The following is a 23217-nucleotide window of genomic DNA, read 5'->3' as shown; positions in this document are numbered from 1 at the left end:
CCTCCACCACACCCCAAGAACAAGGGTTTGGTCATCCAGAAGTGACGTCGGAAAAACCCATCATGGAATTTTGGCTCAGGTTGAAAGCAGTCCTTGTACAGCAGGCATGCGCCAGCGTTCATATCCTGGTGTATAATTCTCCCTCCTTTGAGCGAAACCTTGAAGTTTAGAATATGCTCCACTTCCTTCTCCATTTCATCATCATCATGTACTCTTGACCCGACGAATCGACAAACTCTTGTTGGATGAATCCATCAAGATCATTATTCTGAAACTACTCATCTGACAAATTCATCGTTTTACCTAAAAAACAAAAAAAAAAACAGCTTGGACATTTTGTGAAACACTTCGAGGGCAAGGTATATGACCAGAGGAGCAGGACGTACGGCGGCATCCGGGGCTCTGACCGAGTCACGGCGACGAGGCCGGCCATATAGGAGGGATTTAAGGGGTTTGATTGTAGATGCTCTAAGTAGGGCTCGCAAGCATAGGATTTTCGCCTATGAAAACAAGACCAAGGAAATGTAATGCAGTTCTAAAATTTTCTAGATTCAGGAATCTCCACAACACCCTAAAAATTCAACATAGTACTCCACTAACTCAATACGAGTATTACTACCAGGGCACTGCTCCTTCGAACTTCCGTGATCCGACGCACACAACGAAAATTAACTAGTACTCTTTTTTTTTGCGGGTCGAAAATTAACTACTCTCTGTATAAAAGAAAATATAAGAGCGTTTAGTGATCTTATATATTTCTCTACAGAGGGAGTACCTTCAAACTATACAAGCATTCCCCTAAAAAAACCATACAAGCATTTCATATTCACTCGAGTTTTTTTTTTTTTTTGAGAATCCACTCGAGTTATATGATGTGGCTAATTTTCGCTCTCACGCCTTTTCTGTCGCTAGTTTGTTACTGCTCTCCGAATAGAATTCATCCTGTTCACCTCCACCGGCGCCTGCGTTCACCTTTGTCAGCATGTGAAGCCGGGACGGGACCGGCGGTAGCCCGACGTCGGCGACTCCTTCAAGCTGCTGCACGACGAGCCCCATGGTCGGCCGGTCAGCCTCCTCGTCCTGGATGCACCAGCAGGCGATCCTGCAGAGCCTCTCCAGCTCCTTCACGTCGGCCTCCTTGGCCAGCCTCTCGTCGAGCAGCCCGACCACGTCGCCCTCGTGCAGGCTCACCGCGGCGTGCACCGGGAAGTACATCCCGTAGCCTCCCTTTTCCGATGGGGCATTGTTGCGCCGGCCGGAGACGAGCTCAAACAGCACGAGGCCGAAGCTGTACACGTCGGCCTTGGCGGTGACCGGCGAGCCGGCGAGCCACTCCGGCGCGAGGTACCCGAGCGTGCCGCGCATCGTGGTCAGGACGCGGCTGAAGTCGCGGCCCACGAGCTTGGCCATGCCGAAGTCGGCGAGCTTGGCGCCCAGCTCGTCGTCGAGGAGGATGTTCTCCGGCTTGATGTCGCAGTGTATGATGCACTCGCGGCACTTCTCGTGCAGGTACGCCAGGCCCCTGGCCATGCCGAGCGCGACGCCGTACCTCTGGCCCCAGCTCAACACCTTCGCCGCCGAGCCGCCGCCCTTGAACAGGTGCATGTCCAGCGAGCCGTTGGCCATGTAGTCGTACACGAGCGCCCTCTTGTTCCCCTCGGAGCAGAAGCCCCGGAGGCGGACGAGGTTGACGTGCTGGACCACGCCCAGGGTGACCACCTCCGCTCGGAACTGCTTCTCGCCCTGCCGGAGCCCGTCCAGCTTCTTCACGGCCACCGGCGTCGCGTCCGGGAGTACGCCCTTGTACACCGTGCCGAAGCTCCCTCCACCGAGCTTCTCCGAGAAGTTCCTCGTCGCGGTCCTCACGGCCTGGTAGTCGAACAGCAGCAGCGAGCCCTGCCCCTGCACCGCCGTCACCTTCCCCTTCCCCCGCCGCCTCCGCAGCATCACCGCCGCCACCACCCCGATCACGAGGCTTGCCAGGAGCACCACCACGGCCGCAACTACGCTCCCGAGGATCACCATCGATTTCTTCCAAGAATGCGCCGGTGACGATGACGACGCTGCCACCTCGGAGCGCGCGACGCGGAGGTGAATGACAGCTCCGGCGAGGCCAGGATCGCCACCTTGGTCAATCGAGAGTGCCCTCAAGTTAACGAGCTCGCCCTTCCACATGGAGCACTTGGTTCCATCGTACACGTACGCGGTGCAGGAGCAATCTTTCAAGCAAGTGCGCTCGCAGTCCCTGTCACCCCTAACTCCGGCGGCCTCCGATGAGCCATTCGGGAGCTGCACGGGGTTCGGCAGCTGCATGAACCTGTCTTTGGTACAGTCCAGTAAGGTCCGCCTCTCGCATCCGGAGGCGGTGTTCTGCAGCTTCCACTCTTGCTCCGACCTCGGGACGAAGCCGGCGGGACACTGGCACGCCGGGCTGGTGGTGTTGCTGCACAACCCGAAGGGGCCGCACGAACCGTGGACGTCGCAGGCGTCGTGCGGCTCCGAGCAGAAGAGGATCCACTTCCCTGCCATGTCGCTCCACTGGCGCCGCCGCATCTGCCCGTTGACGTCAAGCATGAAGTTGCCGGCGCCCATCATCGGGATCCGGTCGTGGTAGCTGAAGAAGTTAACAGTGCCGTTGCGCGCGTAGGGGAACCCGGCGAAGTAGCCCGACCGCATCTCCGGCACGTTCACGAAGATCTCGCCGTCCCACAGGCCGGTCGTCCAGTACTGGCGGTGCTCGGCGCCGCCGGCGTCGGAAAACAGGTCGAACTTGGGCTGCCCGCGCGCGTCGATCTCCATCGTGAACGCGCCGGGCGCCGGGTTCTCGGCGTCCGTCCACGACGTGAGGAAGCTGTGGACGCCGGCGCCCCTGTTGTAGCCGAGCCTGGCCCCGGGGAGCCAGGTGTCGGTGGGGTGGTCGAAGCTCTGCCACACCACGTAGGCAGACGACGACGTCGCGTTGCTCCGCCGCACCACGAGGTTGCCGTCGTCCTGGAGCGTGGCGACGGTGGTGCTCGGGGGCGACCGGGAGGACGCGTTGGACGACCACAGCAAGGTGTCCGACGGCATCGTGAGGAGGAGCAGCTCGCCGTGGATGCTGAGCATGAAGCGGGAGGTCGACGGCTTGACGATCGGGTGCTCTCGGTTCGCCACCCAGACGACCGTTTGCTTGGAGATCTTCTTGTACCAGATGCCGACGTAGTGCTTGCCGGAGTTGCCGGGCGAGAAGAGGCCGAGCTCGAATTCGCCGCCCTTGGACACCAGTGTCTCGTTCCATGGGAGTGCTTGGCCTAGAGCGAGGGTGTCGATGGCAGTCGTGGGGAGCTGTAGGCTGGAGAAGAGCAGGAGGAGGAGGAGGAGGAGGAGCATGGTGGCATGCAAATTGGAGGATTTTGCTACGATCTGGGTATGATTGGTTTGTCTGCACTCTGCTGGTGCCGATGAATAAGTAGCCGAGCCTGGGTTAACCTGGCGAGCCGAAATAATTTAGCCTTCGTTTCATTTTCCCCACCAAAATCTATATTTTTCATTTTTGGAATGCCTAAGGATCATGCTGACTGAAAGCGACTTACGTTCCAGTCGATTCTATCAGGACCGTTGGATGTCAATTCCTCCCAATTTTCAGGCAACTGACAAACAAAAAATCCACAAAATTCCAGTTACAGAGAAGACTCTACAAATGAATGAAGACCGGATTGAAGCAGATCCACTGACGAACGGCGGCAGCGGTGGCCCCTGGCCGCGGACAGTTATCTTGGGGGCCGCAACGGGTTAGGACGGCGGTGCGTGCTGGTGCTGACTACGGCGGCACGGTGTCCGCGGTCTGGCTGGCGGCTCGGGCGGCGGTGGCTTGGCAATCTCCCTTCTTCCGGGTCGGAATTGGTAGCGTGCGGGGCTGGTGTCGGCTACGCGCACAATGGCAGCTTCTCTAACCTAGGGTTTGTGCTTGGGCAGGCCAGATCTGGACCCGAGGCAGATCGGGTGGATTCTCTGAGTAGGCGAGGTTGGGCTCGGCCCACGATATGCTCGTGAGTGTTGTCTTCGCGGGTGTGGTGGTTGTCCTGACAATGCTTCCCCGTCTTGCGGTGTGGCACCGATGACCATGGACTTGGTATTGTGCAAGCTCAACTTGGCAGCGGCCGTTGGCAGGCTTAGGGTCGTGTCCCCAAGGTCGGTCGGGACTGGTAGGGGATGCATGCGTTGTTGCCTCCTACGTTGGAGGTGCTGACCCAGATCCGGAGACTGATGTCGGGCTAGGAGAGGAAGGTTGGTCTTTTACTGTCGGGGTTGGTGTGTCGTGAGGTGGATGGGTGGCGGTGTCTCGGGACAAGGATGCCCGGGTGCGGCCCCGAACTGCGGCCCCCATGGTTGGCTCTCCAGCGGGCCTCATGACGGTGTTGCGGCTTCCCCTCTTGGTCGTGTGGGCGGCGAGAGGTCTAGCTGCACGTGGCTCAGGCTCGTGGAGGAAAGCCTGCGCCGCGTTGTACTCTGACCTCACGGTGTTTTGCTTCGGTAGCATAGTTTTTGCGTTGTACAGAGATCCCGGGGTCTACTTTGTAAGAGGGCTACCTCTTCACCATGTGTCATTTGACTGTTTAGTTTGGTCGTTGCTTTATGCGTGGGGCGAGCCTGTTTCAAGGCTGCACCAAACTTATCATGATTTGAGCATTTGTGAATAGAGTCATGCCAGAACACTCGGCGGTAAGAAAGTTTTGAACGTCCGTTGTATCTCTGAGTCTTTTTGCCCAAATAATTTGCGGTGGTGCCTCACTTTCGTTTGGCAGTGTATCAATCATGGTAGAACGAAAAATGTCATCGAGAATGAACATGCTAAATGAACTATTTAGTACTTCCGAAAAGTATCACGTCCTGCCATTTTGGAGAAAAGTAAGACCTTTTGGGAAGAGAGCAAGTCAGCAAGTAATGTAACGTTCCCTTCAAAAATAATGATAATGTCACATACGAACTTAATAGCGCCGAAAACAACAGCGAGAACAGGCGCCAATCTTCTGTGGCACGGCTCATTTCCAGTCCTTTGTGTTTCATTTTTCATCATTTCATAAGTTGGCCTCGGGATTTTCACTCATTTGCCAGCAGTGACCTGCAAGCAGCATTGCTTACTTAGCATATAATTTATGTTTCATCACTGGCCTGTTAGTTGGTTTGGTGTCGCTTGTTTGAAGGATCTGTTGAGCAAGCGGCGAGAGATGATGCAATCATGCAACTAGGCAAGTACTACGTGCTGGCGTTTTCTTGCACACGCAGCATCAAGGCGTGCGTTATCCTTTGGAGCCCGGCATTTCATCCACCCGCATTCAACAATTCATCAACCGAAAAGGCCAACGGAAATCAATGTGCGCGAGTACTGCGTCCCACTTGAGATAATGGAAACGTGTACCTGTTACAAACAGGCGATGATCTCCGTTTCAAAAAAAAAAAAAAACAGGCGATGATCAGGTACTGGCACAGCCGTGCAGTATAATTTTCTTGAGCGAACAGCACTCTGAGTTTGGACATACCCAGTAATTACTGATGGATGGCATCCCCCGTTAATTCCGGCTAGCTGAAAAATATCGCCAAAGACGGACAAGTACTCTTGGGCGGATGCATGTCATCAGTGAAGAAATCGATCAGCCGTGACAGCCCAAAGACTCGGTAAACGGAGTTAATGGATGCGACGTACTCCATTAACTCGGGTAACATGTGACGGCCCACGGATCAGGAGTGAAACAGGGATGAGCATGAGCGACGGAGACGCCAACGAATGGAGGATGCGGCCGCGACGACGATTCAGAGAAGTTTGCTCCGCTGATTTGGACGCTGCGCCCTTCTCCTGTTGCCAAGGGTTGAAATCGTCGCTCGATGCATGGTAGGAAAGGGCCCCGATTTATTGCTGTTGGTTGGCCGTCGCGGTTACGGTGTCGATTGCTGTCGAGCTGCCGTGCATGGCGATGCCCAGGGCGGAGACGTAAGCGTCCAGCCGTTCAATGAATCGGACCCAAAATATCGGCCTTTTCTTCCTCTGAGATAATTCGCTGTGCGACGGGAACAGCCAGAGAAACTTTAATTTTTTTTAACGTTTTTAGGGCAGTGATAAAGTGAGAAACAAACCAGCCCACGAATTTTATTTTTTAACACGGTACACACGTAGGTGCTCATATATACGCGCATACACTCACTCTATGAACACACACGTGCATCCTGCCCCTATGAGCATCTTCGAGAGACTGAGCTACCATATGATCTTGAGATTGATGAAGTCACCACAGACGTGTCGTAGTCAACAGAAACGTCTCCTCCCACTGAACGTGCATCGCCGAAAAATCTGAAATAAATCCAGAAAAATGCGAGCACTAGTATTTGATTCATGGTGGGCCGAGGATATCACCGTCTTTCTAACCATCCAGCCACGGGTGGTTCGCAAACCAGGCCACATAACTGGCTGGCGTGGCACTTGTAAACCGCGCTTAAAGCATCTACAGCAAACACCCAAAAATAGCTGTCATGTAAAAAAAAAAGTCATTTGGTTGGGCAAAAAAGAACCCCCGCCTTCAACAGGTGTCCTATAGCTGCATGCAGGCACGGTGATGTAACGCATGTGCACGCCTAGGGTGGCGGCGGCGAGTTCAACTAGATTGTTCTGTGGGCGGCGTCATGTAAAAAAAATGTCATTTGGTCACAATTTGGGCAAAAAAAACACCGTCAACAGATGTCCTATAGCTGCATGCAAGCATGGTGATGTGACGCCTATGCGCGCCTATGGTGGCGGCGGCGAGTTCAACTAGGTTGTTCTGTGGGCGGCGAGGGGTTTGGATTGCATGGGTTGCGGGCGGCCGACTCTGCACAGGTAGATTCCGCTGACAGAGAGCGCGCCCGTGGCCCGTGGTGGTACACTTTCGATGGCGGTCAGTGCCGGTTTGGCTTGTGCTGGGGCGTTCACGCATCGCCAGAAGGGTGGTGCAGGCTTTCCTCCACGAGAATGTTGACTTTGTTCAGCGGCTAGATGGCAGCCCATGATGGACGGGGACAGCGTCGTAGGCGGGAATGGTTGGTGTGGCTGAGGCTACCGGGGCGGCTGAAGGTGTCGGCTGCCTACCCCCTCCCCCCACCCATGTCAAGATATGGAGTGGCTAGGTCTGATGGCATGTTCATTGATGCCCCCTTCGGTGGTGCTACAGGCCTAATCGATAGTACAAGGGAAAGGTGTGCCCCCCCTTATCTAGGACTAGATTCACCTGTACGTGGCATGGTGCCTCTTTGTCGGGTGACCGAAGCACCGACATTGGCCTCTCACCGCTCTTCCGTTGTGGCGGGGTCCCCTGGGTCGGGGGGTGGGGGGTGGTCGTGTCTCATCATGTGGGTGGCGTCAGCATGTTTTGGCGTCGGTGTGATGTGTAATAGTGGATGCCAAGGCAGTGGTCCTGGATGGCGGGCTACCAGGGCCGATTTCAGTAGGCTCAGTGATGGTGGCGCTGGCTTGCTTCTTGGCCATGTGGGCAACAAGGGTTGTTGGCGCTAGTGGCCTTAGCTCTTATTCTTCCGCGGAAGTACGATGCCCAAATATGGGTCAAGTGGCCTGATATGTCTCCAGTGTATCTATAATTTTTTATTGTTCGATGCTATTATATTATCCATCTTGGATGTTTTATATGCATTATTATGCTATTCTATATCATTTTTTGGGACTAACCTATTAACCTAGTGCCAAGTGTCAGTTGCTGTTTTTTTCCTTATTTTTGTCTTATACAAAAAATCAATACCAAACGGAGTCCAAACGGAATAAAACTTTTTGACGATTTTTCTTGGACCATAAGACACCTTGGAAGCTTCGGGAGGAGGCCAGAAGGGCAACGGATGAGCCACAAGCTCACCAGGCGCGCCCTAGGGGGGCGAGCTTGTGGGCCCACCGTGGCGCCTCTAACCCTAATCTCAGCTCCATAAATAACCAAATATTCCCCGTATACCAGAGGGCACACCAGAAATATTTTTCCGCCACCACAAGTTTCTTTCCTCGTGAGATCCCATCTGGAGACCTATTCTAATATTCTGTCGGAGGGGGATTCGACCATGGAGGGCCTCTACATCAACGTTGCTGCCCTTCCGATGATGTGTGACTAGTTTACCACAGACCTACGGATCCATAGCTAGTAGCTAGATGGATTCTTCTCTCTCTTTGATCTTCGATACAATGTTCTCCTCGATGTTCTTGGAGATCTATTCGATGTAATCTTCTTTTGCGGTGCGTTTGTTGAGATCTGATGACTTGTGGGTTTGTGATGAGATTATCTATGAATATCATTTGAGTCTTCTCTATACTCTTTTATGCATGATTAAGATAGCTTTGTATTTCTCTTCGATCTATTGATTTGGTTTGGCCAACTAGATTGATTTTTCTTGTAATGGGAGAGGTGCTTTGTAATGGGTTCAATCTTGCAGTGTTCAATCCTAGTGATAGAAGGGGACATGACACATATTTGTATTGTTGCCACTAAGGAAAAAAGGTGGGGTTTATTCATATTGATTGGATCTATCCCTCTACATCATGTCATCTTGCTTAAGGCGTTACTTCGTTCTTGTTAACTTAATACACTAGATGCATGTTGGATAGCGGTCGATGTGTGGAGTAATAGTAGTAGATGTAGGCAGGAGTCAGTCTACTTGTCACGGGGCACACCATCAGATGGTGTTCGGTCACATCTCGCAGGACGCCGAGCAAGTCCGTCGCTTCCCATGCAAGCACATCCTTGTCCGCTCAAAGGAAGCCGACTAGCGCCTCTTCCTGATCAGGGGGAGGCCAACGCCTATGGTGAAGGTGGGGCCTCAGCCCCTGTCATCGACTGGCACCTACTTCGTCTCGGCCCGATCCCGAGAGAACAATTGCTTCTTCTTTGTAGGTGCGGCTTTAGGGACCTCTGTAGTGTCTTTAGCGGCTGGTCGTGTGGCCGTCGCGGCCTTGAAGGCGAGCTTGAGGGCCAGGAGTGCATATTTGGTGTCCCACGCCATGGTGATGATGCCACTACTTCCTGGCATCTTGACAACATTGTAGCCAGGGTGTGTCGCCGCCATGAACTTGGCAAGGCCGGATACCTAAGGATAGCGTTGTATGGGAGTCCGATGCGGGCGACGTCGATGTCAATAAGCTCGGTGTGGTAGTTGTAGCGCGTGCTGAAGGTGACTGGGAGGCGGATCTTCCCTAGGGGGACGATGGAGGCATCGACCACCCCTGAGAAGGGCCTGGTGGGGGTGAGCTGGTCGTATGGCACTTGAAGCGGATTGAAGGCTTCCACGAAGAGGACGTCGAGGCCAGCACCGCCGTCGATGAGGGTCCCAATAACCGCGACGTTGCTGATGGTGGGCGTGCACAACATCGGGAGTGCACCGACGCCTTCCGTGATCTTGGGGTGATCCCTGGAGTCGAAGGTGATGGCGGTTTGAGGCACAACAAGGCCCTGAGGAGCCTCCTGCCGCGGCTGAGCAGCTCCCACCCGATGAAGAAGCTGCTTGACGTGGCGGCCCAAGGCCGGCACCTACGACCCATAGAGGATGGCCGCAACTGCATGGGGCATCGGGGCCGCCAAACGCATGATGAGCAGGCTGCACATCTCCTCCTAGGAAGCCACCAAAGACTCTGATATGCTGAGCATCCAGGAGCGCGGCACGCCCATGCGGGCCATAGGGAGCCAGTTCGCCATGTCCTTGTCGTCGCCGCCCACCGCCCATATGACCCGCGCGTACACCTGGAGGAACTCCGTGGGTTCGCCGCACCGTCGTACCGTGGGGGCAATGCTGGCTTGAACTTCAGTGGCCGCCGCACCTGCCGCAGGGCGAGGGAAAAGGCCCGATGGCCCGCGATGTCTCCGAATGAGCCCAGCGGCCCGACGGGTGGGGTGGCGCCTGCCATGGGAACCACGCAGCACCGGCGGAGCGTAGATGATGAAGAGGCAGAGCTTCGACATGCCCCTACCTGGTGCGCCAAATGTCGGATTCAGGGCTTCGCAGACCCAAGAAAGATTCAAACTCTAGGGCATGTGCGAAGAACTCAACCTATCTAGCCTACCAGCCCGTCACCCCACTGCCTAGCTCAATCCGCATGAACAAGGAAGGAGATGAACACGATAGTTTACCCAGGTTCGGGCCACCTTGCGGTGTAAGACCCTACTCCTGCTTTGTGGTGGATTGGCCTCACGAGGGGCTGAGGATGAACTAGTACAAGGGATGAACAACCTCACGAGGTCTATGGGTGAGGGACTGAGTCAACCAAGGTCGGATCCTTTCTATGATGGTGGATAACCTATATTTATAGTGACCTCGATCCTCTTCCCCTAAAACATAGGCGGGAAGGGATCTCACAGTGGCCAATTTGAAATGGGACAAGTAGTACATCTTATCCTGACGAAAGGTGGTCTTCTGAAAGTGCAACTATCCCTGGGTGGTTTTGGTAATTCCTAACAACATATAGCGCATTGAACTAATGCTATTTCAAGATGATCATTTCAGAAAGTTCAATGATTGGCATGGCATGGATTAGGAATGTGGACCCCTCAAAATGCTAGGGACACATATTGGCTCAAACTCAAGACTCTACATTTTCATTTTAGTGATCCAAGATCACATTGAGTCCATAGGAGAAGCCAATACAATTAAAAGGGGATGAGGTGTTGCTTAATGGCTCGCTTGCTCAAAATGCTTAGTGATATGCTCCAAAAGCCCGCAACCACTTTCTCATATCCACATATGTCCCAAACCAAAAGTCAAACTCGGCCCTAGCGATTTGATCTATCCGGCGCCGCCGAGTTGACTTGACATAGCCACTGCCAGAAACCCTAGTCACTTCGATCTCACCGATAGGGATCTCGTTCTCACTGAGATGGGATTGCAAACTCTCTATTTCCCTTCGTAATGTTTCGGTCCAACCGAGATGAGCGATCGGTCCCACCGAGTTCGCAATGCAAACTCTATGTTTCCCTTTCATAACATTTCGGTCTCACCGAAATGAGCGAATCGGTCCCACCGAGTTTGCCTGACCAACTTTCTGTTTGCCTATTACAGAAATCGGTCCTACCAAGTTTATGTGATCGGTCTCACCGAGATTACGTTATGCCCTAACCCTAATGAAATCGGTCCCATCGAGTTGGCATGTCGGTCTCACCGAAAATCCTAATGTTCACATTTTGAACTAAATCGGTCTGACCGAGTTTCATGATTCGGTCCCACCAAGTTTGGTGATTTGTGTGTAACGGTTAGATTTTGTGTGGAGGCTATATATACCCCTCCACCCTTCCTTCATTAGTAAGGAGAGACATTAGAACGTGACTACACTTCCAACATACATTTTCTGAGAGAGAACCACCTACTCATGTGTTGAGACCAAGATATTCCATTCCAACCACAAGAATCTTGATCTCTAGCCTTCCCCAAGTTGCTTTCCACTCAAATCATCTTTCCACAAAATCCAAATCTATGAGAGAGAGTTGAGTGTTGGGGACACTATCATTTGAAGCACAAGAGCAAGGAGTTCATCATCAACACACCATCTATTACCTTTTGGAGAGTGGTGTCTCCTAGATTGGTTAGATGTCACATGGGAGCCTCCGACAAGATTGTGGAGTTGAACCAAGGAGTTTGTAAGGGCAAGGAGATCGCCTACTTCATGAAGATCGACCCTAGTGAGGCAAGTCCTTCGTGGGCGATGGCCATGGTGGGATAGACAAGGTTGCTTCTTCGTGGACCCTTCGTGGGTGGAGCCCTCCGTGGACTCGCGTAACCGTTACCCTTCGTGGGTTGAAGTCTCCATCAACGTGGATGTACGATAGCACCACCCATCAGAACCACGCCAAAAATCTCCGTGTCTACATTGCGTTTGCTCCATCCAATCTCCTTCCTTTACCTTCATATGCAATGTTTATATTCCGTTGCTATACTCTTAGACTTGCATGTGTAGGTTGATTGCTTGACTTGTGCTAAGTTGCTAAAATCTGCCAAAACTTAAAATTGGGAAAATGCTAGATTTTTATTTGGTCAATTAGTCTAATCACCCCCCTCTAGACATACTTTCGATCCTACATCTTCGCCTACAAAGCTTCTGGTCGTGACACAGCGGTGGGCTCGGCGATGACATCCGTCCTGCCACACTGGCGGACTTGGTCTCTTTGCATCCGAATGGAAACCTTTGCCTGATTCCTCAGGAACCCACGCTTGCCCTTGCCTCCTTAGCACCAAAGAGGAAACTGTGTTCTCTGCGCCTGCCGGCGCCCGCCTGCCTTGGTCGTCATGGCTTGCATCATGGTAGCCTCATGAGGCTGGGTATCTGCATAGAAATCTCCACTCCTCACAAGACCACCTGGGGAGGCCGCTCCCTCGGGAGGTCTTGAGGTTGTCCGCCTCGCGAGGCTTGGCCCCTCACGAGGGTCTTGTCTTGGTGGCCTTGTGGATGGGCCATACCTGGCCGTCGATGGAGCCACGCCATGGGCCGCAAGCAGGCAAGTCTAGGTACCCTGGTTCCCAGAACACCGACAAAAAGTTACATGTTGTTTTACCAAAAGTACAATTAGGTTAGTATAGCGAGTGTGGACAAGTGGTGGCAGTGTTTGCATAATTGTCCCTAAGCAAGTCACTAAGTTAATAGACCGATAGCAAGTTTTTATGTGGGAGAGGCCACTGCTAGCATGCCATCCCTTACTTGGAATTCTATGCACATGTGATTGGAACTATGAGCAAGCATGCACAACTACTAAAGCTCATTATGGTAAAATCCAACCATAGCATTAAGATATATTTGTCCCCGTTTAATCCCGTATGAATCAATTTCTATGGTAGGAAGAAGTTTCTGTCACTCTTGCCCTCCAATGCATAGTCCTATCAACATACAACTAATCATATGGTGTGATCCACACGCGCGCTCATATGATGGGCACAAAAGGACAACAACATAACCACAAGCAAATTAAACCAATCATAGCAATTCACCAATTACCCCAAAGGACAATAGAAATCTACTCAATCATCATAGGATGGCAACACATCATTGGATAATAATATGAAGCATAAAGCACCATGTTCAAGTAGGAGTTACAGTGGGTTGTGGGAGAGTGACCGCTGAATATAGATGAGGGAAGGTGATGGGGGTGTTGATGAAGATGGCGGAGTTATTGGTGTAGATCACCGTCACACGATGATTGCCCCGGTGGCTTTTTGGCGCCACCGGGAGAGAGGGGGAGAGAGCCTCCCTCCTTCTTATTTTTCCTTGCCCCCCCCCTGGATGGGAGGAGGGTTTCCCCTCTGGTCCTTGGCCTCCATGGATCCCGGAGGGCAGGAGCCCCTCCAATACTGGATCTCTCTCTGTTCTCTTCTGTTTCACGCTCTTGTTTTCTGGCCTTCACGATTTCTTAAATTTTAGGAGATTCGTAACTCCGATTGGGCTGAAATTTGGAGGGCATTTTCTTATGAATATTATCTTTCTTGCGGTGAAAGAAAGGTACCAACCTCCTTACAGGGGACCCACAAGCCTGTCAGGGGCGCGCCCTCCAGGCTTGTGGCCCCTTCGGGCATCGTCCCGCATTGATTTTTCTTCCCAAAAATCACATAGATTCCAAAATAATTCATCGTAATTTTTTATCACGTTTGGACTTCGTTTGGTATGGATATTCCGTGAAACAAAAAACATGCAACAAATAGAAATTGGCAAATGGCACTGAATCAATATGTTAGTCCTAAAAATAATATAAAATGTTGCCAAAAGTATGTGAAAGTTGTAGAATATTGGCATGAAACGATCAAAAATTATAGATACGAGGGGGACGTATCAGCATCCCCAAGCTTAATTCCTGCTCATCCTCGAGTAGGTAAATGATAAAAAGATAATTTTTGATGTGGAATGATACCTAGCATAATGTCGATCATGTAATCTAATCATGGCATGAATATTAAGACACGAGTGATTGAAACAATAGTCTATAATTTGACATAAAGACATAAATACTCAAGCATACCAATAAACAATCATGCCTTTTGGAATAAAAAATGCTAAAGAACGTTATCCCTACAAAATCATATAGCCTTGTCATGCTCCATCTTCTTAACACAAAATATAAATCATGTATAACCCCGATGTATCTGAGCAATTGATTCATACTTTTTAACGCGCTTTAGCTTTTTCAACCCCCATGCAATACATGAGCGTGAGCCATGGACATAGCACTAAGAGCTATAAGTGTATGAAAGCTCAAACTTAAAACTAAGTGTGTGCGCATCTAACTTGCTTGCTCATGAAGACCTCGGTCATTTGAGGAAGCCCATCATCGGAATATACAAGCCAAGTTCTATAATGAAAATTTCCCACTAGTATATGAAAGTGACAACATAGGAGAATCTCTATATGAAAAACATGGTGCTACTCTGAAGCACAACTGTGGAAAAGGATAGTAACATTGCCCCTTCTCTCTTTTCTCTTTTTTGTTATCTCTTATTTTTATTTTTTATTTTTTTGATGGGCTCTTTTTTGGCCTCTTTCTTAAAAAAATCGTCTGAAGTCTCATGCTGACTTGTGGGGGAATCATAGTCTCCATCATCCTTTCCCCATTGGGGCAATGCTCTAATAATAATGATCATCACACTTCTATTTACTTACAATTCGATATCTAGAACAATATGACTCTATATGGATGCCTCTGGCAATGTACGAGGATGTGCAATGATCTAGCGTAGCAAAGATATCAAAAAACGGACATGCCATGAAAATATCATGCTACATATCTTACGACCATGCAAAGCAATATGAAAATGAATGCTCAACTCATGTATATGATGATGATGGAAGTTGCATGGCAATATATCTCGGAATGGCTGTGGAAATGCCATGATAGGTAGGTATGGTGGCTATTTTAAGGAAGATATAAGGAGGCTTATCACTACTGCAGGATGCTGCTAACGCGACACTACGATCGGAGACCCTTTGACAAAACTGTGTGCAATGCATTAATCGCAAACGGTGATGTAAAAAACCCGTCAAAAAAGATGCAAAACGTTTGCGATGAATGATACAACAAACATGGTTCAGATTTTAATTGCGTGTGTGATGCGGGGCATACAGTTGATCAATAAACTTTTTGCGATGAGATAGAACAACAGAAATGGGCAGCCAGATCAAGGTGCATGTGATATACGGCATACAGTTCCCTCTGATGAACCGTTTGCGATGATCGAGGTGAACACAAACGATTTGGCGTAACAAGATGTGTGTGATACCCTGTTGGGGAACGCAGTATTTCAAAAATTTCCTACGATGACGCAAGATCTATCTAGGAGATGCATAAAAATGAGAGGGGGAGAGCATGTCTACGTACCCTCGTAGACCGAAAGCGAAGCGTTATGAAACGCGATTGATGTAGTCAAACGTCTTCGTGATCCAACCGATCAAGTACCGAACGCACTGCACCTCCGCGATCTGCACACGTTCAGCTCGGTGACGTCCCTCAAACTCTTTGATCCAGTTGAGGCTGAGGGAGAGTTTTGTCAGCACGACGGCGTTGTGACGGTGATGATGAAGTTACCAACGCAGGGCTTCGCCTAAGCACTACGACAATATGACCGAGGTGGAAATCTGTGGAGGGGGCACCGCAGATGGCTAAGACAAATCTTGGAGAGCCTTTGGGGTGCCCCCGTACCCACATATATAAAGGATGGGGGAAGAGGAGGCCGGCCTAGGAGGGGTGCGCCTATAGGGGAGTCCAACTAGGATTCCCAATCCTAGTTGGAGTCCCTTTCCTTTTCCAAGAGGGGAGAGAGCGAAAGAGTAGGAGAGGGAGAAGGAAAAAGAGGGGGCGCCACCCCCTCCCTAGTCCAATTCGGACTTGCCATTGGGGGGCTTGAGGCCACCCCTTGAGGCCCTTCTCTCCTTTCCCGTATGGCCCATTAAGTCCCAGTACTTCCCCCGGCGAATTCCCATAACTCTCCGATACTCCGAAAAATACCCGAATCACTTGGAACCTTTCCGATGTCAGAATATAGCCTTCCAATATATCGATCTTTATGTCTCGACCATTTACAGACTCATCACCATGTCCATGATTTCATCCGGGACTCCAAACAACCTTCGGTACATCAAATCACATAACTCATAATACAAATCGTCATCGAACGTTAAGCGTGCAGACCCTATGAGTTCGAGAACTATGTAGACATGACTGAGACACATCTCCGTGTTGGAAATATGCCCTAGAGGCAATAATAAATTATTTATTATTATATTTCCTTGTTCATGATAATCGTTTATTATCCATGCTAGAATTGTATTGATAGGAAACTCAGATACATGTGTGGATACATAGACAACACCATGTCCCTAGTAAGCCTCTAGTTGACTAGCTCGTTGATCAATAGATGGTTACGGTTTCCTAACCATGGACATTGGATGTCGTTGATAATGAGATCACATCATTAGGAGAATGATGTGATGGACAAGACCCAATCCTAAGCCTAGCACAAGATAGTGTAGTTCGTATGCTAAAGCTTTTCTAATGTCAAGTATCATTTCCTTCGACCATGAGATTGTGCAACTCCCGGATACCGTAGGAATTCTTTGGGTGTACCAAACGTCAGAACATAACCGGGTGGCTATAAAGGTCACTGCGGGTATCTCCGAAAGTGTCTGTTGGGTTGGCACGAATCGAGATTGTGATTTGTCACTCCGTGTAACGGAGAGGTATCTCTGGGCCCACTCGGTAGGACATCATCATAATGTGCACAACGTGACCAAGGATTTGATCATGGGATGATGTGTTGCGGAACGAGTAAAGAGACTTGCCGGTAACGAGATTGAACAAGGTATCGGGATACCGACGATCGAATCTCGGGCAAGTATCGTACCGATAGACAAAGGGAATTGAATACGGGATTGATTGAATCCTCGACATCGTGGTTCATCCGATGAGATCATCGTGGAACATGTGGGAGCCAACATGGATATCCAGATCCTGCTATTGGTTATTGGCCGGAGAGTTGTCTCGGTCATGTCTGCATGGTTCCCGAACTTGTAGGGTCTACACACTTAAGGTTCGGTGACGCTCGGGTTGTAGAGATATTAGTATGCGGTAACCCGATAGTTGTTCGGAGTCTCGGATGAGATGCCGGACGTCACGAGGAGTTCCGAAATGGTCCGGAGGTAAAGATTTATATATAGGAAGTCCAGTTTCGGCCACCGGGAAAGTTTCGGGGGTCATCGGTATTGTACCGGGACCACCGGAAGGGTCCCGGGGGTCCACCGGGTGGGGCCACCTATCCCGAAGGGCCCCATGGGCTGAAGGGGCGTGGGAACCAGCCCCTGGTGGGCTGGTGTGCCCCCCTTGGGCCTCCCATGCGCCTAGGGTTGGAAACCCTAAGGGGTGGGGGCGCCTCCACTTGGCTTGGAGGCCAAGCCACCCCTAGGGCTGCCGCCCCCTCCCTAGATGGGATCTACAAGGGGCCGGCGCCCCCCTAGGCCCCTATATATAGTGGAGGGGAGGGAGGGCAGCCGCACCTGAAGCCCTGGTGCCTCCCTTCCTCCCGTGACACCTCTTCCTCCTCGCTTGTGCTTGTTGAAGCCCTGCCGAGATCCCGCTACTTCCACCACCACGCTGTCGTGCTGCTGGATCTCCATCAACCTCTCCTTCCCTTGCTGTATCAAGAAGGAGGAGATGTCTCTCCCAACCGTACGTGTGCTGAACGCGGAGGTGCCGTCCATTCGGCGCTAGGATCATCGGTGATTTGGATCACGACGAGTACGACTCCATCAACCCCGTTCTCTTGGACGCTTCCGCTCGCGATCTACAAGGGTATGTAGATGCACTCCCTTCTCCCTCGTTGCTAGATGACTCCATAGATTGATCTTGGTGATGCGTAGAAAATTTTAAATTTCTGCTACAATCCCCAACAGTGGCATCATGGGCTAGGTCTATGCGTAGTTTCTATGCACGAGTAGAACACAAGTTGTTGTGGGCGTTGATTTTGTCAATTTACTTGCCGTTACTAGTCTTATCTTGATTTGGCGGCATTGTGGGATGAAGCGGCCTGGACCGACCTTACACGTACTCTTACGTGAGACAGGTTCCACCGACTGACATGCACTAGTTGCATAAGGTGGCTAGCGGGTGTCTGTCTCTCCCACTTTAGTCGGATCGGATTCGATGAAAAGGGTCCTTATGAAGGGTAAATAGAAATTGTCATATCACGTTGTGGTTTTGGCGTAGGTAAGAAATTTTCTTGCTAAGAAACCTATAGCAGCCATGTAAAAATTTGCAACAACAATTAGAGGACGTCTAACTTGTTTTTGCAGCATATGCCGTGTGATGTGATATGGCCAAAAGGTTGTGATGAATGATATATGTGATGTATGAGATTGATCATGTTCTTGTAATAGGAATCACAACTTGCATGTCAATGAGTATGACAACCGCCAGGAGCCATAGGAGTTGTCTTAATTAATTTATGACCTGCGTGTCAACATAAACGTCATGTAATTACTTTACTTTATTGCTAAACCGTTAGCCATAGTAGTAGAAGTAATATATGACGAGACAACTTCATGAAGACACGATGATGGAGATCATGGTGTCATGCCGGTGATGATGATGATCATGGCGCCCCGAAGATGGAGATCAAAAGGAGCAAAATGATATTGGCCATATCATGTCACTATTTGATTACATGTGATGTTTATCATGTTTTACATCTTATTTTCTTAGAACGACGATAGCTTAAATAAGATGATCCCTCGCAATAATTTCAAGAAAGTGTTCCCCCTAATTGTGCACCATTGCGAAGGTTCGTTGTTTCGAAGCACCACGTGATGATCGGGTGTGATAGATTCTAACATTTGAATACAACGGGTGTAAGCCAGATTTACACACGCAATACACTTAGGTTGACTTGACGAGCCTAGCATGTACAAACATGGCCTTGGAATACGGAAGACCAAAAGGTCGAACATGAGTCGTATAGTGGATACGATCAACATGAAGATGTTCACCGATGATGACTAGTCCGTCTCACGTGATGATCGAATACGGCCTAGTTGACTCGGATCATGTATCACTTAGATGACTAGAGGGATGTCTATCTAAGTGGGAGTTCATTGAATAATTTGATTAGATGAACTTAATTATCATGAACATAGTCAAAAGGTCTTTGCAAATTATGTCGTAGCTCACGCTTTGGTTCTACTGTTTTAGATATGTTCCTAGACAAAATTTAGTTGAGAGTTGACAGTAGCAATTATGCGGACTGGGCCCGTGAACTAAGGATTGTCCTCATTGCTGCACATAAGGGCTATGTCCTTAATGCACCGCTCAGTGTGTTGAACCTCGAGCATCGTCTGTAGATATTGGGAAACATCTGACATATACATTTTGATGACTACGTGATAGTTCAGTACGTAATACTAACGGTTTAGAATTGTGGCACCAAAGACGTTTTGAAATGTCGCAGAACATGTGAGATGTTCCAAAGACTAAAATTGGAATTTCAGACTAGTGCCCACGTCAAGAGGTATGAGACCTCTGACAAGTTTCTTAAGCCTGCAAACTAAGGGAGAAAAGCTTAATCGTTGAGCATGTGCTCAGATTGTCTGAGTACTGCAATTGCTTGAATCGAGTGGGAGTTAATCTTCCAGATGAGATAGTGATGGTTCTCCATAGTCACTTCCACCAAGCTATTGGAGCTTCGTGATGAACTATAAAATATCGGGGATAGACATGATGATCCTTGAGGAATTCGCGATGTTTGACACCGTGAAAGTAGAAATAAAGTAGGAGCATCAATTGTTGATGGTTAGTAAAACCACTAGTTTCAAAAAGGGCAAGGGAAAGAAGGGATACTTCATGAGATGGCAAATCAGTTGCTGCTCTAGTGAATAAACCCAAGGTTGAACCAAACCCGAGACTAAGTGCTTCTATAATGAGGGGAACAGTCACTGAAGCAGAACTACCCTAGATCCTTGGTAGATGAGAAGGCTGGCAAGGTCGACAGAAGTATTTTGAATATACATTATATTATTGTGTACTTTACTAGTACTCCTAGTAGCACCAGGGTAATAAATACCGGTTCGGTTGCTAAGTGTTAGTAACTCGAAATAAAAGGCTACGGAGACTAGCTAAAGGTGAGATGACGATATGTTGGAAGTGTTTCCAAGGTTGATGTGATCAAACATCGCACACTCCCTCTACCATCGGGATTGGTGTTAAACCTAAATAATTGTTATTTGGTGTTTTCGTTGAGCATAAACATGATTGGATTATGTTTATCGCAATATGGTTATTCATTTAAGGAGAATAATGGTTACTCTGTTTATTTGAATAATACCTTCAATGGTCTTGCACCTAAAATGAATGGTTTATTGAATCCCGATCGTAGTGATACACATGTTCATGCCAAAATATATAAGATAGTAATGATAGTACCACATACTTGTGGCACTGCAATTTGAGTCATAATGGTATAAAACGCATGAAGAAGCTCCATGTTGATGGATCTTTGGACTCACTCGTTTTTTGAAAAGATTGAGACATGCGAACCATGTCTATTGGTAGATATGCATGAAGAAACTCCATGCAGATGGATCGTTTGGACTCACTTGATTTTGAATCACTTGAGACATGCAAATCATACCACATGGGCAAGATGACTGAAAGGCCTCGTTTTCAGTAAGATGGAACAAGAAAGCAACTTGTTGGAAGTAATACATTTTGATGTGTGCAGTCCAATGAGTGCTGATGCACGCAGTGGATATCGTTATGTTCTTACTTCACAGATGATTTGAGTAGATGCTAAGTATATTTACTTGATGAAACACAAGTCTGAATTATTGAAAGGTTTAAGTAATTTCAGAGTGAAGTTGAAGATCGTCGTGACAAGATGATAAAATGTCTATGATATGATCATAGAGATGAATATCTGAGTTACGAGTTTGGCACACAATTAAGACATTGTGGAAATTGTTTCACAACTAATACCGCCTGGACCACCATAGTGTGATGGTGTGTCCGAACATCACAACTACACCCTATTGGATATGGTGCATACCATGATGTCTCTTATCGAATTACCACTATCATTTATGGGTTAGGCATTAGACACAACCGCATTCACTTTAAATAGGGCACCACACAATTCCGTTGAGACGACACCATATGAACTATGGTTTAGAGAAACCTAAGCTATTGTTTCTTAAAAGTTTGGGGCTGTGATGCTTATGTGAAAAAGTTTCAGGCTGATAAGCTCGAACCCAAAGCGGATAAATGCATCTTCATAGAATACCCAAAAATAGTTGGGTATACCTCCTATTTCAGATCCGGAAGCAAAAGTGATTGTTTCTAGAAACGGGTCCTTTCTCGAGGAAAAGTTTCTCTCGAAAGAATTGAGTAGGAGGATGGTGGAGACTTGATGAGATTATTGAACCGTCACTTCAACTAGAGTGTAGCAGGGCACAGGAAGTTGTTCCTGTGGCACCTACACCAATTGAAGTGGAAGCTTATGATAGTAATCATGGATCAAGTCACTACCAAACCTCATAGGTCGACAAGGATGTGTACTACTTCAGAGTGGTACGTAATCCTGTCTTGGAAGTCATGTTGCTAGACAACAATGAACCTACAAGCTATGGAGAAGTGATGGTGGGCCCGGATTCCGACGAATGGCTCGAGGCCATAAAATCCGAGAGAGGATCCATGTATAAAAACAAAGTATAGACTTTGAAAGAACTACTTGATGGTCGTAAGGCTGTTGGGTGCAGATGGATTTTAAAAGGAAGACGGACAATGATGGTAAGTGTCACCATTAAGAAAGCTCGACTTGTCGTTAAGATGTTTCTTGACAAGTTCAAGGAGTTGACTACGATGAGACTTTCTCACTCGTAGCGATGCTAAGAGTCTGTTGGAATTATGTTAGTAGTTACTGCATTATTTATGAAATCTTGCAGATAGGATGTAAAAAACATTGTTTCCTCGACATTTTTCTTGAGGAAAGGTTGTATGTGATACAACCAGAAGGTTTTTGTCAATCCTGAAAGATGCTGACAAGTATGCAAAGCTCCAGCAATCCTTCTAAGGACTGGAGTAAGCATCTCAGAGTTGGAATGTACGCTTTGATGAGATGATCAAAGATTTTGGGTTTATACAAAGTTTATGAGAAACTTGTATTTCCAAAGAAGTGAGTGGGAGCACTATAGAATTTTTGATGAGTATATGTTGTTAGCATATTGTTGATCAGAAATGATGTAGAATTTCTGGATAGCATGCAGGGTTATTTGAAAAGTGTTTTTCAATGGAAAACCTGGATTAAGCTACTTGAACATTGAGCATCAAGATCTATAAGGATAGATCAAAAATGCTTAATATTACTTTCAAATGAATACATGTCGTGACGAGATTTTGAAGGAGTTCAAAATAGATCAGCAAAGAAGGAGTTCTTGGCTTTGTTACAAGGTGTGAGTATTGAGTAAGACTCAAGACCTGACCACGGCAGAAGAGAGAGAAAGGACGAAGGTCGTCCCCTATGCTTTAGACGTAGGCTCTATAGTATGCTATGTTGTGTACCGCACCTGAAGTGTGCCAAGCCATGAGTCAGTCAAGGGGTACAAGTGTGATCCAGGAATAGATCACAGGACAACGGTCAAGGTTATCCTTAGTAACTAGTGGACTAAGGAATTTTCTCGATTATGGAGGTGTTAAAAGAGTTCGTCGTAAAGGGTTACGCCGATGCAATCTTTGACACTAATCTGGATGATTCTGAGTAGTAAACCGAATTCGTATAGTAGAACAGTTATTTGGAATAGCTCCAAATAGAGCGTGGTAGCTGCATCTACGCGATGACATGGAGATTTGTAAAGCACACACGGATCTGAAAGGTTCAGACCTGTTGACTATAACATCTCTCACAAGCATAACATGATCAAACCCAGAACTCATTGAGTGTTAATCACATGGTAATGTGAACTATATTATTGACTCTAGTGAACTCTTTGGGTGTTAGTCACATGGGGATGTGACCTTGAGTGTTAATCACATAGCGATGTGAACTGGATTATTGACTCTAGTGCAAGTGGGAGACTGTTGGAAATATGCCCTAGAGGCAATAATAAATTAGTTATTATTATATTTCCTTGTTCATGATAATCGTTTATTATCCATGCTAGAATTGTATTGATACAAAACTCAGACACATGAGTGGATACATAGACAACACCATGTC

At 48.4% G+C, this 23217-nt stretch overlaps 1 protein-coding gene across 1 annotated transcript; it reads right to left on the bottom strand.

Annotated features, from left to right (window-relative positions):
- Positions 1–664: 664 nt before the first annotated feature.
- LOC119284967 (G-type lectin S-receptor-like serine/threonine-protein kinase At2g19130) lies at positions 665–3416 on the bottom strand. The gene has a single exon (XM_037564154.1). It carries the CDS (start codon positions 3367–3369, stop codon positions 892–894), a length of 2478 nt encoding a protein of 825 aa, XP_037420051.1. The 5' UTR covers positions 3370–3416; the 3' UTR covers positions 665–891.
- Between the last annotated feature and the right edge of the window lie 19801 nt (positions 3417–23217).

The sequence above is a fragment of the Triticum dicoccoides genome, chromosome 4A (genome assembly GCF_002162155.2).
Source record: "Triticum dicoccoides isolate Atlit2015 ecotype Zavitan chromosome 4A, WEW_v2.0, whole genome shotgun sequence".
Lineage (NCBI taxonomy): Eukaryota > Viridiplantae > Streptophyta > Magnoliopsida > Poales > Poaceae > Triticum > Triticum dicoccoides.
This window is presented reverse-complemented; position numbering and strand designations above follow the sequence as displayed.

Coding starts and splice junctions, on each gene's coding strand:
- LOC119284967 (XM_037564154.1), bottom strand. CDS start 3,369: ATGCTCCTCCTCCTCCTCCTCCTCCTGCTCTTCTCCAGCCTACAGCTC.